Raw genomic sequence first — 14,581 nt, 5'->3', positions numbered from 1 at the left:
CTGCCTGTGAAGCTACAACAGCTCCTGCCTTTTCACAGATTATGATCGAGATGCTCTTGCACTAAAATGAGAAATCTTTGTGGCTTTATCACAGCTCCCTGTTCTCTGTCAGCCCTGGGGTATCAATTCAAACATCCTATCAAGTTCCTTGGATCTTCCAGAGTAAAGCAGAACGCAACTCTTGAGCCTGAATTTGGGCTGACAGCTGCCTTTCAGCTTCCACTGGCACGATATATTCAGTACCATGAAAAGCCTTATGTGATCTCTCATTTTCACACTACTTGGTAAGAAAATGGGTTGGGGAAGTTTTTCAGGCAGCTTCAGACTGAACCCTCCCACGTAAAACATTCTTGGCTGGAGGGACTGAGTTTAGCACTGGGCAGGATTTCAGTCCTATCACAATGATAGTCTTGACTGCATAGAATAGAAATTATTAAATCCAGTTCCTGCTCTAAATGAAATTATAATTCTTAAATTACCTCGTTAACTTCTGAGTACAAACTGTCTCCTGTGAAACGGTTGCTAAGATAGCTTATGAATCTTTGCACAGAAAGGTTAAAAGGAATATCAGCACTTCAAGCCGTGATATGTCACTATCAAGCTGTTACTCTACTGGGCCAGTATTTGGGGGCAGCCTCACTACCCACACATCTCCAGGTAAGGAATTCAGAGAGCTTCTTCTGCATGTCAAATACCAGGACCAGAGTTGACACTTTGACCAAAGTCTTTTGTAGCTTGAAATCAGGAAATTTGTACAGGAAATCCTTCTCTCCACTGTCAGTGACTCCCAAACGTGTAGCCAACCCGCTGACAGGACTGAACTGCCTCATCTTTATCAACACCCTCAAGGTTTCTCCTCCTCCTGTTGTTACTCACCTCTCGCTCGTAGTCCCTTGTGGGTGCATCACTGCCTTGGTCCAGGCCCCCAGAGGACAGGGACCCATCAGAGGGTGATGCCATGGGCTGGCGCTTTGCTCCGTAGCTCCCTCCCGAGAATTCCCTCCGCAAAGCGCTGCCATTTTGTGCAGACGATCCTACAACAGAGGATTTAAACCGTGTTACAGACCCCACTCAACACACCAGGAACTTGGTTAGCAGTTCCTCTGGCTAGTTCTGCTCTCCTGCAGCTTGTCCCAAGGTCCCAAGCTCATGGCTTGCAGGCTATGTGGGCTTTTCTCTTGTCTGCTGCAGTTCTTGTGGATTATCCAGTCCCTCCCTTGGCATGTCAAGTGTAAGAACACTTTACACAGTCACTGTGTTTCTGACAAAGGTGGCAGTTGTAGAAACAGCTGTGGTGGTTGCCTAATTCCAGTGGTCTCTTTCAATGCCACTCTTCCATTCCAGCAGCCAGTTCTCTACTGTTTTATCTTTGCACTGGTGGCAAGAGAAGCATCAAGAGCTACACGCAGCTCAGCAACAAAATTAATAACCACGGAGCTTGTGAGCAACTTGTCACTGATTTAAAACACTTGAGCAGGAGAAAAGCAGCCCCAGGGCTAAGAATGTAATTTCAATTCTAATGTCAATTTTAAAAAATTGAAAAATTACAAATGTGGGATTCTCAAAAGCACTACCTGCTTATTCATGTGCTCCTTTGAAAGCAAGACTAAAATACTCTGCTGGCCCTCGGCACCAACGCAGTCAGCCATCACCTTGGAAAATCCATATCGAGCATGGACAGAAGCAACTGCAGGTAGCCCTTCCCCTGAAACACTTGTGCCCAGCCCCCAAAGCAACACAGCTCTGTTTGCTTACGTGCTGCTAACCCGCTGCTTGCACTCATGGATCGTCCTGGTTCCGTGCGGGATTTTGTGATTGACGGGATGCTGACGGAGCCACTGAACACCGTCCGGCTCTCCTGGGGCCGAAGGTTCTGAAATGCACACACACACGGCACGTTCACTTATCCACTGCTGGCTCAACCTTGCAATTCTGTGTTGAAGGGCCCCAAAACACATTAAACCCCCGACCTTACCACAGCTGAGTATCTGGGCAGCAAGTCAGCAAAAATTGCAAAATAATATTCTGCAGTTTAGTGCAGAGACTGGCAGCACACGCAACGCGGCAGTGAAGTGCTGAATTACATGGACATATGCAGGCAACTGAAAGGATACATGGAATAATTCCAGAATTTCCCTGAAAGGATGGTTTGCAAGCCTAATTAAGCTGCTGTAGATATATTCAAGTTACACTGCATAACACCTTCTTTCTGAACACAAGCTTCCAAGGATCTCATTACAATTTCTCTTTGATGCCATCGTTTGTGCCATGATTGTATAAGTTAATACAATATCCAGGTTAATCCCTAATGCTTGCAGAGTTATGAATAGATAGTGGATCAATCTGTATAGCAATTACTTATAAAATTCCAAAGGTGTTAACAGCATCCCTCCAAACCTACACTAGTTGAGCCAAACTGAGAGCAGCCTCCTGTTTCCAGTCTGCACAAAGAAGAGGACCAGAGCACATGCCACTGTTTTTCTACGTACTTTGATTATTGCTCCTATTTTGAATCCTGAGAGTTCCAGTGTGATTTTTTAAATTAATGAGTTACTGGACTGAAGTGGTCCTTTACCGAGGAGATAAACCACAATTTCCCTACTTGGATATGGCAGTTCCTCAAATGTAAGTTGTCTTTAAAAGAAGGTGAAAGAGTACTTTGAAGTGAGTTCTGAGAGATTTTATTTCTGCTTCTGTTAACCTACAGCTGACTTCAGGGGAAAAGACTTCTCAGATTATTTAGCCCCTCTCTGTATGGGCTGGCTTCCTATCCCAGAGGGATGTGCCCATGTGTGTCATTCCAGCTCTGGCTAAACATGAGGCCTCGTCCTGCTCGTCAACAGGATGTGATTTGCACTATTAAGTCAATACCACTAACTGGAATTAGGTTCAGGGAACCTTCATAGATGCACAATGTGAAAGAACTGCAGGTAGCTCTACGAATTACTTCCTTTACCCTTTACAGCCCACCCCCTCTGCAGTAACTGTTTGTTTCTTCCTATTTATATTTAATTATTTCCCCATCCTCACACTGAGATGAAGTAGCCATAGATAAAACAATAGTTGCAACTGCAGTGCTTCCTTAAACTAAGGTGTTATGAAAATTTCAGACCAGAACAAAGATTCTACCCCCACAAGGATATTCTCAGACAACCTTGGTACTACTCATGTCTCTATCTGTATTGTAAAATGGGTAATAAAATTGAGGCTTTGTAAGGAACAGATTTTATACAGGTCAGACTTCATCAGATAAATTTTACCAACCTGCTGCCAAATCCAGTCCTACAGTAATCCTCGGAATCGTTGCTCTGACAGACCACTTTGATCTTACAGTAAACCCTTGGCTTCTCATTCTCCCAGGGTGCCAGAAATGGCTGATTTTTAATGTGCAGCAAATAAGAATTAAAATCTCTCATCTGTTCCCAGATCTCTCACAAACACCAGCAAAAGAGAATGAGAGATCTTACCAATGAAAAAGCCCTTTTTACTTCTCCCTTCTTCCACTGCTGCACCATGAGGATTTATACCTAAAGGCTTAAAACAGTATCTTAAATTATTTGTGGGATTATATTGTTGTCTCTTGCTTAGCTTCCCCCTTCTTTTTTTTTTGTTTTTGAATGTGAATAACCAGCCTACTTTGTAGAACAAAACACTGAGCTCTAGTTTTTTCCCCATGCAATAAAGTGAGATGCAGAGTTTAAGCATCCTGGCAGTACGTAAACCATGGAGGCTCGCTCCCCTGACAATACACAAAGGAACTGAGGGGCTGAGGGATGAGTTTCTGCTGTGTTTTGAGAGAGAAAGGAAAGCCAAGTGCAGCACCACGCGTGCACTGGGGTTAGTACACTGGGGTTGCAAGGCTGGTATGAACCTACAGTGGCTCATTTTGCAAAGAATGCAATTATGTTTAATGATAAGGTGATTAACCTCCTTCACAGTGACTGAGCAGACAACATACAGGCATCAGGGGAAGGAGGGAATGGGTGGGTGCACAAAAAGAGACTCTTTGTTTTAACAGTGTATTCTGTAGATGATTATTTTTTGTGACCTCAGTTTGCAACGTCCATGTAATTCCTTGTAGAAACTCTGTCCACAAAGCAAATCTTTCATCGTTCTTTGTTCTAAAAATAAAACAAGCACGTGCCAGGGATGCTGGCATTCTGGACCAAACCTCCTGGAAGTGGTGTGCACATGATGCAGGAAGGGGATTCAAAGGAAAATAAAGGCGGTTATTAGCAGTAGTTACAAAGCAGCACAATGCAGCAAGTTAAAAAAGACAGAAAACAAAAGGAAACCTGAGCTTGCTTTACTCAGAGAGACAAAAACCCCTCATTTTGAGCAACAATTCAAATCCTAGCAGGAAAATTCATCCCCACTGCTGGACCAAATGGAGAAAGATGAAAGAAGTGGGGCCAAAAGCAGCAGCAGAGAAGCTGCTGCTGAGCAAAGTGAATCTCTGTGAAATAGGGTGAGAGGCCCAGCTTGGTCCAGTGCATCCCATTCCAGCTGGAAAGTGGAGCTGTGGGTTATGTAGGTGCAATCACTGCCAGTGTTACAGAGCCTCTGCTCCTGCTCCAGCTGCTCCCTGGGCACCTTCTCCAGCATTGGGATGAGGGACAGGGTCTGACTGGACAGGTACAGCACCCACAGGAACTGTTCTGCCTCTGTTCCTCTGTCCATTGTGCTGCTTGTTCTTGTTTTGGGGTTTGTTTTGTTTTAAAGTAGTGCTCTGTTCATCACACTACAAAACTCAGCTTTCAACTCTTCCATGAAATAGTATGACAGACTCTAAAAGCCTACTTTAACAGGTCATTTTTCAACTCTCCTATGGATTCCATGCTGTCCTGGTTCCAATATCCAATCCTACCTTGGGACCATGGCACTCTTCTTACACTTATATCTCCAAACACGAAGGGAGGATGGACAGACATGAAACCAAACTCACAGCCTGGCTTTCCATAGAGCTTCCAGCCCCTCTACCCTCAAGCCACAAAGCAGACAAACACTTTTCCTCACACAAGACTAAACCTCTAGTGCTCTGAGGAGCTAAGAGGGCAGGATCTCAACGCTCCAGGTTGCCCACTTAACTTTTTCCCCTTCCAATTAGGCTAGGAGGCTGCAACATTAGGATGAAGGATGCTTCTAAAGAAAAAACTGAGTTATTTTCTGAAGCACTAGGGGTCATTCTTTACTGATCCCAGGGAGACTACTCACATGAGAAAGGGAAGGTAGAGGGAGGGTCACAGTCCAGTGATACATCGCTGCATATTAAACACAGACAGTTTTATAGTACAGTTGGATTAAAATAACCCTGTTAAAACCAGAACTGACATACAGCTTCAGTGACCCTATAACGACCCTCTAGGAAAGAAACAGCTTTCAATTCACCTTAACAGTTTTCGTTCTTTTTTTTTTTTTTTTTTTTTTGTTTTGTTTTGTTTTGTTAGTTTGTTTCTGTTTTTGTTTTTGTTTTTGTTTTTTTTTTTTGCATTTCAACAGAGCATTCCTCTTGTGTATTAATGGCTGTGACAACTGGGACCTCACAGCAATGACATGACCATGCACGTAAGCAGTCAAAGCTCAGCTGTGCAAATTGGTTTTGGAGCCATATGGAGGAGATTTATTTTTCTCCTGCATTTTTAAATTCTGTCTAGTGTTGGATGCAGGTATGTTTCCAAAACCTTCCCAGTGACAGGGCTCCAGCACAGCAGCCCAGAGGCACTCGAAGCAGCCTGGCAGTGAAGGTTTGCCAGAAACCAAGAGCAATGTTCCCATGACAGCAATGGGCATGGCCTGTACCCACACAAATCTTGAGCAAACAACAGCATCGCACACATCTACCTACAGGTTGTTCCTGATTTATCTATCCCAGGCAGAGCTGCAGGCCCCAGCATGACACACAGCTGTGATGCACTGCAGGTACCTGTGTGCCTGCTTCACTTTGGTTTGTATTTCTACAGGACACAGCAAACCCCCAGGTAGGCAGACCTGGATGCACATGGCAAGAAAAAAAGCGAAGACCACTTCCATTTCTCCAGTTTACACTGCAACTGGAAGGATGCCTACGGAACAGCATTCTACTTTTAGCCTCTGCCTAAAACGACCAGGGTTAATAGGAAGTTGCCATAATCTTTAATTTTTATCCTATTTCTACATGTTCTAACTTCACTTATTTACTTTAACCTAGAAACTGCCTGAGGCACTACCTGTGTCTCTCTCCATCCATGTACAGTATTGTGCATAAATTCTCACATTCCATATGAATTCATCATAAACAAACAGCTTGAAAGCTTAGTCCAACACAGACAGATCCAGAATCTCTTTCTAATTCAACCTGAAACACCAGCACTCTGACTGCTGGAGGATGAACACTGTGGAACAGAGAACTTCCTCCCTGATTAAAATATTATTAATTAAAATCTTATTAATATGATTAAAAATATTGTTCTCATAGCAAAAGTTTCAGCTCAAACTTTTCTTTTTTTCTAAGGCCATGGTCTGTTTCTTGGCATGTCAGAGCTGTGGGAAGACCCCAGCTCTGATCATGGCAAGTAAATTTTGGGACAAAAGAAAGTGGAGGGTGAAGGAACAGCTTACAAGGGGTTTTCTCCCACGTTAATAGCCAGGCAAAAGGAAAACCACACAGTGTTAGTAGAGTGAACACCTGACTCAGCCGTTCATACCCTCAGAGTGACAAAGTCTGGAGTACCGAGGACAGAGCGTGGAGACGGGGAAAATGCAGGGTTTATGGAATCGTAAGAGAGGAATTTTTCAGCTGAATTAACAGTCATGTGGTAGATGTGCTCAAAGTTGCTCGGAGAGGAGATCAGACGGGAGTGATGATGAGGGAATTGATAAGGGGAACGCTGCTATCAAAGACAACAGAGAGAGAAAGCAATGAAGGATGGTTGTACAGGTTACACCGGCACCAGCAGTTCCACAAGCGCAGTGAAACACGGAGCAGGGACAGCAGACAGCAAACCCTGCTGGCTGTCAGCACACAGGGTCTGACACTGCCACCCCCAGTCCTCTGAGCACCTTCCTGACACACAGTCTGATGGGCCTGCTGCCCTTGCTGTTGCTAAAACATTAGAAACAAATAAAACTTTTAAGTCATTGGAAATCGATTCTAATATTTATTATTTTTTGATATTTCAAAGAGCACCACAGTTGTAAAAGGTGCTTTACAGACAGTTGAGAAGCATCAGTTCCCTGCCTTGAGGAGCTTACAATCTAAAATAGACATAACACAAACAAAGGAAGGTGAACACAGGTGAGGTGGTGTGGGGAGAAGAAAAGATGAGCATACACAGCAGTTAGAGCTCGTTAAAGAGATTTCCTTCTGTTATTCATGCATATTAGCGATTCCATTAAAATCACCCGTACAACAAACACAGAGTATTTCCAACAGGAGGGAACAGTGTATCGACAGGGTGGGGACACAGGCTGTGTGGGGAGGTGAAGGGGTTAGTGTCAGACCACTGGGACAAGCCTCTCCCTGCAGACAGGTGAGCGAGGCCCACGCCCTGCTCCACACTGACTTAATCCCGCCAGCGCCAAGGGAACCTGGCACTGCCAGCCCTGCGCCGCAGAGGATTAGGCCCTTCCTCAGCACATAAAGTGTGAGAGCATTAGGAAATTCAAATGTTTTTAACAGGTCAGCTGAGCAGCGTGCTCCCAAAGTGTGACGTAAAGAAGAAGAGGGGAGAAATAACCCTGCAAATTAAACAGGAACGGTTTCTAATTCATCCCTGTGGAATGTGCTGACACAAGTGCTCGTAAAATTTAAAGTCATCTAAATCCAGATTTAATGGAAGAGATTTTCAAGGCTCGGTTTCCCTCCCTGTGCCATCTGTACATGCTCAGTCAGCCTGCAGTGGGCTGGTTTCCTATGGACACCAGCAAATCAGAATACCTTTTCTCCTTTCTAACTTCTAAGTTGCTCTTCCCCTCGTCCAACTGATTTCATCTCCTTAAAACAGATATTTCTGAGTAACATTAGAAATGTTAGGACTTAAAATATAAAATATGGTAAAAATATAGCTTACCCCTCCACTAAACCTAAGGCACTACTTTTTTGTATGTGGAACGTATTAAAGTCTGGAAGAACATTAAGTCACATCCCAATACATTATATCAAACATTATTGTTACGGTTCTCTTCATTTCAGCTGGTAAAATCCAACTTTTTTTTTTTTAAACACACGGTTATTATGAGGCTTTGCCTGTTAACCAAAACACCAATTACCACATTATGGCATATAAGACATAATATACATTAAACTGTTCTTAGTAACTTTAGCAGCATCTAAATATCAGTACAAGAAGCCACCATTCCAAAATGGTCCAGGACAGCAGGCTTTGCTGAGTTCTCTGCTCACAACAGAGAACTGGCAGCAAAGCCAGCTACATTCCTAAAAGCCAATAAGGGAGATATGGCAGTGTCTAAAACCACAAGCTAAAAAGCAGAGGGTAGGCCAGCTGCAGATCATGAAAATATTTAGCCAGCATTCATGAATGTGAGAAAGCCACGATATGGCAACATTTTAAAAATGATACTCCATGGAACTTTCTCCATAGACTCCACCATTAGATGCATGCATGGGGTTCCCATTTTCTTTAAAGAATACCAAATATAGATATGTATTCATTTACTCTAAAAGTTTCTCAATTGAAACAAGCAAAGCTTCACACATCATCTAGAATGGAAGTAGAATGGCTCATGTATAATGAGGTCAAACTGAAGCATAATGTTCAAATATAATGGCAGTCAAGACCAGCTTTTGTATATAAAAATACTTAGGCATGCAGAATATGAAAGCAAAATCAATCCTGTACATCTGATGTACACAGAGAGGTGGTCTGTGCTGCAGTAAGTGCAGTTCCAGATTTCAGATCTTCACTACAAAGGAGCATCCACGATAAAGTGGCTTCAAGGGACAAGAGGGCAGAAGGGAGGCCAGACTGTACGGCCAGGTTAATTGGTGACAGGCTGCTAGGGAAGAAAAACATGTAAACAAATAAGTTTGGGGATACGCTAACAGGAACGATTCTAAATTGTACAAAACAAGACAAAGACCCAGATCACAGCATTAAAACACAAATATGCACCCATTACTGATCGGCTAATAGAAAACAACAGCTTCTGGTTTCTGCTGTGTTGCAGCCCGCAAACTCGTGTGCCAAAGCCAGACCGTGAGTGCTCACCATGAAGAAAAGAAGGATGCAAATAAACAGTGGCCTGAAACCCCCTAAATCTGATCTCTCTCTGAGCCTTGGGCATGGTTCTGCCCAAACACCAGGGCTCTACTGAAGTCAAGGGTGCTTGTTCACAGAGAGAACAAGGTTGGACTAGACCAATGGACCGCAACTTCCCACAAACACATCTGCGTGTATGGTGCATACCAAGAAAACTGGAAAACAACACACAAAGAAAGCATTTTTCTCCCTTGTGTGGCAGTACCAGCAAGGGCAAACAAACAAGTAGATATGTTGAACACAAACAAGGCACCTGATTCAACACATCAAATAATGCAAAAGAGTTTAAAACACTCCCTTTATTCCGGTTACAACACAAATTAAGCTCTCTACAGCTGGTCTTTTAAAATACATCATTAAAAGAGTGGTGGGCAGAGAGCAAACAGGCTCTGTACCCACGAGGCCAGGCTTAGGGCAGCACAAGTGCAGGTCCTCTGCAGCCCACATACACAGCCCACCCATCAAGGGTCCTCACTACCAATTCTAACTCTGCTTCTCTCAGTTCTTGGCATTTCCCCTAAAAAAGGCAGTGGGGCTGAAGTGGATAGTTTTTTTCTGATTCACATTGCATCTGTGAAGTGAGTATGTGTATATTAATGAATAAATATAAATACATACATGCACATTAAATTGTCATTTGCATTATTAAGTTCACCCATGTGTGCTAGATAAAAGCTGGGTTGAGCTGGCTATTTAGCTTGTAACAATCTCAATCAAAACAGAGAATGAAATATCTATTCTCTATTAAAACCTATTTATAGCTAAGGACTCTTTTGCCCACACACCATTATACTGACTTCAGTGAAAGCTCATGCCGGGTGAAAAATTTCTGTTGGTAGATCCAGGTAAATTTGGAGGTGCTCAATTAAACCAAAAGAAACCACAAATGAAAAGCCCCACTCCACTCTTTTGTGCACTTTCTGTATTCCCGTACACCATAAGGAAAGAAGCTGTACTACCTAAAATAGCTGGAGGAAGACAATTTGAGAAGACTATTAGCCTTGCACTGCTTGCTACCCCCAGCTTCAGCCCCAAAAATGTATTTTACCATTCATTTCCACAAACAAGAACAGGCATTCCCAAAGTAAAAGTGCTGCATTCTTTCCCAAAGTTTGTTAAAAAAATACTTTCTCTTCTGAACCACAGTAGTCTATTAAAAAATACAAAGATGTTCCAGCTGCAAAATCAGGACACACGCTTAGCAGCACAGAAATCCCCCAGCTTTTCACCTTTTGGGAGTAAGGTATGAAACTGGTAAAATAATTCCATGTCCTGGAAAAGGAACCACCATACAGATGAGCTGTACACAGGGTTGGATGATTATTCTTTACCTTGTGTACCAGTTCTCCAGGAAACATCCTCTGTTTCCATTCCCCTCTTCTGATTCTAAATTTCTTTCCAATGAAACATTAGACTCTATACATAACCTGAAATGCCCACATAACTCCTTTTCTTCTATTTTTGCGCCTGAGAAACAAAGTTCTTAGTCTGGAATGAATTAAACGAAAACTCAGTCCAAGCAAATACCTTACAGGAAGCTGTTGGAAAAGAAAAAACTGCCTGGACTGAAGTAGCTCTTGATACAAGATTTATTTCCTAATTTCAAGTAATATTTTCAAATTCACACACTGTCAAGTCACACATCAAGTGCTTCATGCAATTCCGAACCAATTAAGTTAGGAATACAAATACAACATGGCATTGTAAGGAACCAATGGAAAAATACACAACAAATTTGCTTTGTCTTGCAGTGACATCTCCCAGTATTAAGATTGATACTTACTTGCAAAAAGGAGGTTTTAATAATAACTTTTAAAAAAGAAGCTGCAGCAGTGGAACAAGTGCAGGAGTCAACTGTAAACTGCACACATTTTCTAATTCTTCTCATCACTTTTAAGTGTGGAAAGAGACTCATGAATTTTTTTCAAAGCATCATATTGATTGGTAATAGCACAGTACCAGTCCTAACTGGAAACAGGACCTGTGAGCTAATACAAGGCAATTAGAATGGATTCAAAGCTGAAAGCCATTGAGAGATGACACTGTTGAAATTATGATGTAAAAAATCCCCTTCTATAGGTAGAATCATTCCTTGTTTTACACTTGTCAGATGTGGGGCTTGGGTTAAGTGTCCTTGCAGCTTTTGATTCCCATGAACTTTCAACTACTGAAGGTGTGACACAGGATGACTTTTGCTCTACCTATACAGGTAGCAAATTATTTTCTCTGCTTGGGAAGAGCCACAAATATTTTAAAGAACTTACCAGAAATGGAGAAATGAAGAAAGGCTCTGATCTACATCCTGCCCTGAAGCAAATGATCATTCTCTGTCTAACATCAGACACATGCAATCTTGTATCCAGGTAAGAGAAACATACCTGCCAACACCTCTTGGATTTATCATGTGTTTTCTAGAAACCGTTTCTTCATTATGTGTTCATTAATAAAAGTGATTATCATGTATAAAAATACACACATACAGTACTGGTTTTTCTCATTACACTGAATATATTTGTTATTGAGAGGCTTCTCAGAGTGTGTCCAATACCAGCTTTAAAATAAATCAAAATGTAGACTTCAGTCGAGTGTAACATAAAAGTATCATTTGCTTCAAAAGTGAGGAAATAAGTATCCAAAGACCAGAGATTAGGCTCCTAAACTCCTGAACTAGTGCAACTGCATGTTGCACTTTATTTTCCAGTCTTATCTTTGTTTCCTTTGCACTTTTCAGCATCAGAAAAATCACAGTTTCAGCATCAACTTCCTGCTTTCTGCACAAACCCAAAGTAGTAATGATGATCATTTTAGACAGCAGTTCTATGCTAATGCCTGAGTCCTATGCTGGAACAAATTTCATCTGTGTTTATCATAACATCTTATCTTTCTTACAGTGCTAATTACCATCTTCTGAATCACATCTGTGTCACTGTGGATGTGCTGAGAAAACAATACAGAACACAGAAACACACAAAAGATGCTCAAGGTAGCTTGAAGCAAGCAGTATGGTACTTTCTAATGAGCAAAGTATTAATTAGTCTTTAGCTCATCACAGATTTCAGTAACTTCCAAGTGAGTATTTCCTACATGAGGTTTTAGGGAAATGAACATGTGCTATTACATGTTTTCTTTTTTCATTTTTCAACTTAAAAAGGTTAGTTTTTATGCAAGAAGTTTTGTTTCACTGAGACTGCTTAATTTGGAGAGAACAGGAAAGACAGCACATTTGGTATGAAAAGAAATTTGAGCAGTACACATTATTGAATGGCTACAGCAAAATAGGCTGTAAAGAAATAGGTTAAGTTGGTGCTAAAGATGGGAGGAGAAAAAAGAAATCAAACTACAGTTCATGGAGAAAGGAATTTCTCTTTCCATATCCACGAAGAGCATAGGCTCAAATCATGTAAACTTTGCCCCTTCATATGGGTCATAAAAATTATCATCAACACTGCAAGGCCAGCATGTCTTAAAACTCCAGAGGCATTAGGCACTCCTCCTCCTCCTCTGCTCAAGGCCTGTCCTGCTCCTTGCTTCAATTTTATTACATACAGCAGAGCATTTTTAGCTCCATTCCCCTTGTTACACTATTCCTGACGGAAATACATCACTGATTATACATTAAAATTGCACTTGTTTTTCTCTCACTTATTTGCAGCCTCTGCAGCAGTCAGTCACTCTCACATGTCCTTTTGTACTTACCATTGGGAGGTCTTTGAGAATCTGTATGCCATCTCCTGGACCCATATGTGCTATGTGGTTAAAATTAGTTGGGTTAGAAATTAACTTATTTCTCATTTCTGGATCACGTAGCATCTCCCTGGAAGAGAAGATACTTTGTTTAGGTATTTCTCCTTCAAGGTGAGGATGGGCATTTATTTATAAAACATGTACAGCTTTGATTATCAGCTATTTTCAAATGGAAATTAACCAGTCTTTTCCAACCTAAACAATTCCATGAGTCTACGACTCTTTTAAAGCATGTTAACAGTGGTAAACCCCTGCTGTCAGTACTTGTGTGGAGAAGGTTCCACCTTGAAGAGAGGGCAAGGAGCCAGGATAAAAGAATGCTGTTTGCAGCCTAAAACCCCTGCCCAGTAGTTACTAACATTCACAGAATGAGCTGATAAAAAGCTCTGTAAGATGAGTAAAAGTCAAACTTACTTGTGATATATTACAAAGTGAAGATGAAAATGAAGTATAAAATATGAAAATAGAATTAAAAATAATACTGCAGTACCTTTCTCAGCCTGTGGTCAGAATTAAAAGCTCTTCAAAATGGCAAGGATGCATTTCAGAACTCAGAATAAATAAAATTTTAAAGAGACCAAATGTCAATCAACTCAGAAAAGGCAAGAACAAGAAATGGAATTCTATTTCCACGGCATACAGTTGCTTCTTTCCTTAGAGCCAAAAAGAAAGACAAACTGGGAGCCAACCAATGGTGCAAGATGTTGGAACTTAGAAAAGTGAAATACTCAGTTCTTGGACTGTGGCTTAGCACAGTAGCAGATCACTTCCAGTGAGTGACAGCAAATGGTCAAAAACATCCTCTGCGAACACTGCCAGTAGTGCAGACTTGGTTTTGTGGCCAGTTAGGAAAGTATGTTTTGTAACCTGCTAAACATTCCCATTAGAAATACACCCTGAAATCCTATGTCCCCTGAAGAAGTCTGTTTTGTAAACTTTATAGAAATTTTATGTAGTTAAATCTATAAATCAAAGAAACAGATGTCCTGGAATACTGCTGAGAGGAGAATCTCCTCCAGAAAGAAAAGCAGAACCGGAGTCTGAGAGTAATTAATCCATATGCATAGTTAGCAAAGTAATCTCCTTTTGCAAAGTGTTTATTGGAGAACTTTATATATACAGTGTATGTGCACACCTATGCACCTGCATACAGTATGTGGAGGCATGCATTCCAAATTACAGCTGTTTCACATAATTAATCTGAACTAATTGTGCATCCAGTGCATATCCATATCCAAAACGGTATTAACACAAGTTCAACCTTGAGGATTAACAGGGTAGAGAAGAGACAGGAACACCTGAATGGGCATTCCAGAAAGCCACATGTGAAGCACGATCAGTCAGTGTCCATCAGGGCCTACAGGCATGGACAGAAGACAAGTACAGGTGGAATACCGACCTCCTCTGCTGCATCCTCTCCTCCTCGGGCACGCGGAAGGAGTAGCGCCGCTTGTTGTTGATGCTCCGAACCATCTGCTTCCGGCTGTTGTCTGATGTCTCAGGCACCACCAGCTCATCCCCCTCTGAAATCAGCACAGAGATGGGGATGCAGTGGGGCACTTCCTTAAGTATTCATGGAA

General features: G+C 41.8%; 1 protein-coding gene across 4 annotated transcripts in view; it reads right to left on the bottom strand.

Moving 5' to 3' along the window:
* The window catches only part of CDC42BPA (CDC42 binding protein kinase alpha), a 185,428-nt gene that overhangs the window by 7,434 nt on the left and 163,413 nt on the right, over positions 1 to 14,581 (bottom strand). For 2 of the 4 annotated variants that reach the window (XM_066178139.1, XM_066178141.1), the window contains exons 34-37: positions 14,401 to 14,524; positions 12,954 to 13,071; positions 1,756 to 1,873; positions 877 to 1,034 (exon numbers count right to left, since the gene is read on the bottom strand). In XM_066178139.1, the coding sequence (XP_066034236.1) occupies positions 877 to 1,034; positions 1,756 to 1,873; positions 12,954 to 13,071; positions 14,401 to 14,524 (518 nt within the window). The other 2 variants (XM_066178138.1, XM_066178140.1) reach the window with 2 other exon arrangements.

This window comes from Chamaea fasciata, unplaced genomic scaffold (assembly GCF_029207755.1).
Source record: "Chamaea fasciata isolate MVZ Bird 193981 ecotype frontalis unplaced genomic scaffold, bChaFas1.0.hap1 SCAF_3, whole genome shotgun sequence".
In the NCBI taxonomy this organism is placed as follows: Eukaryota; Metazoa; Chordata; class Aves; order Passeriformes; family Sylviidae; genus Chamaea; species Chamaea fasciata.
This window is presented reverse-complemented; position numbering and strand designations above follow the sequence as displayed.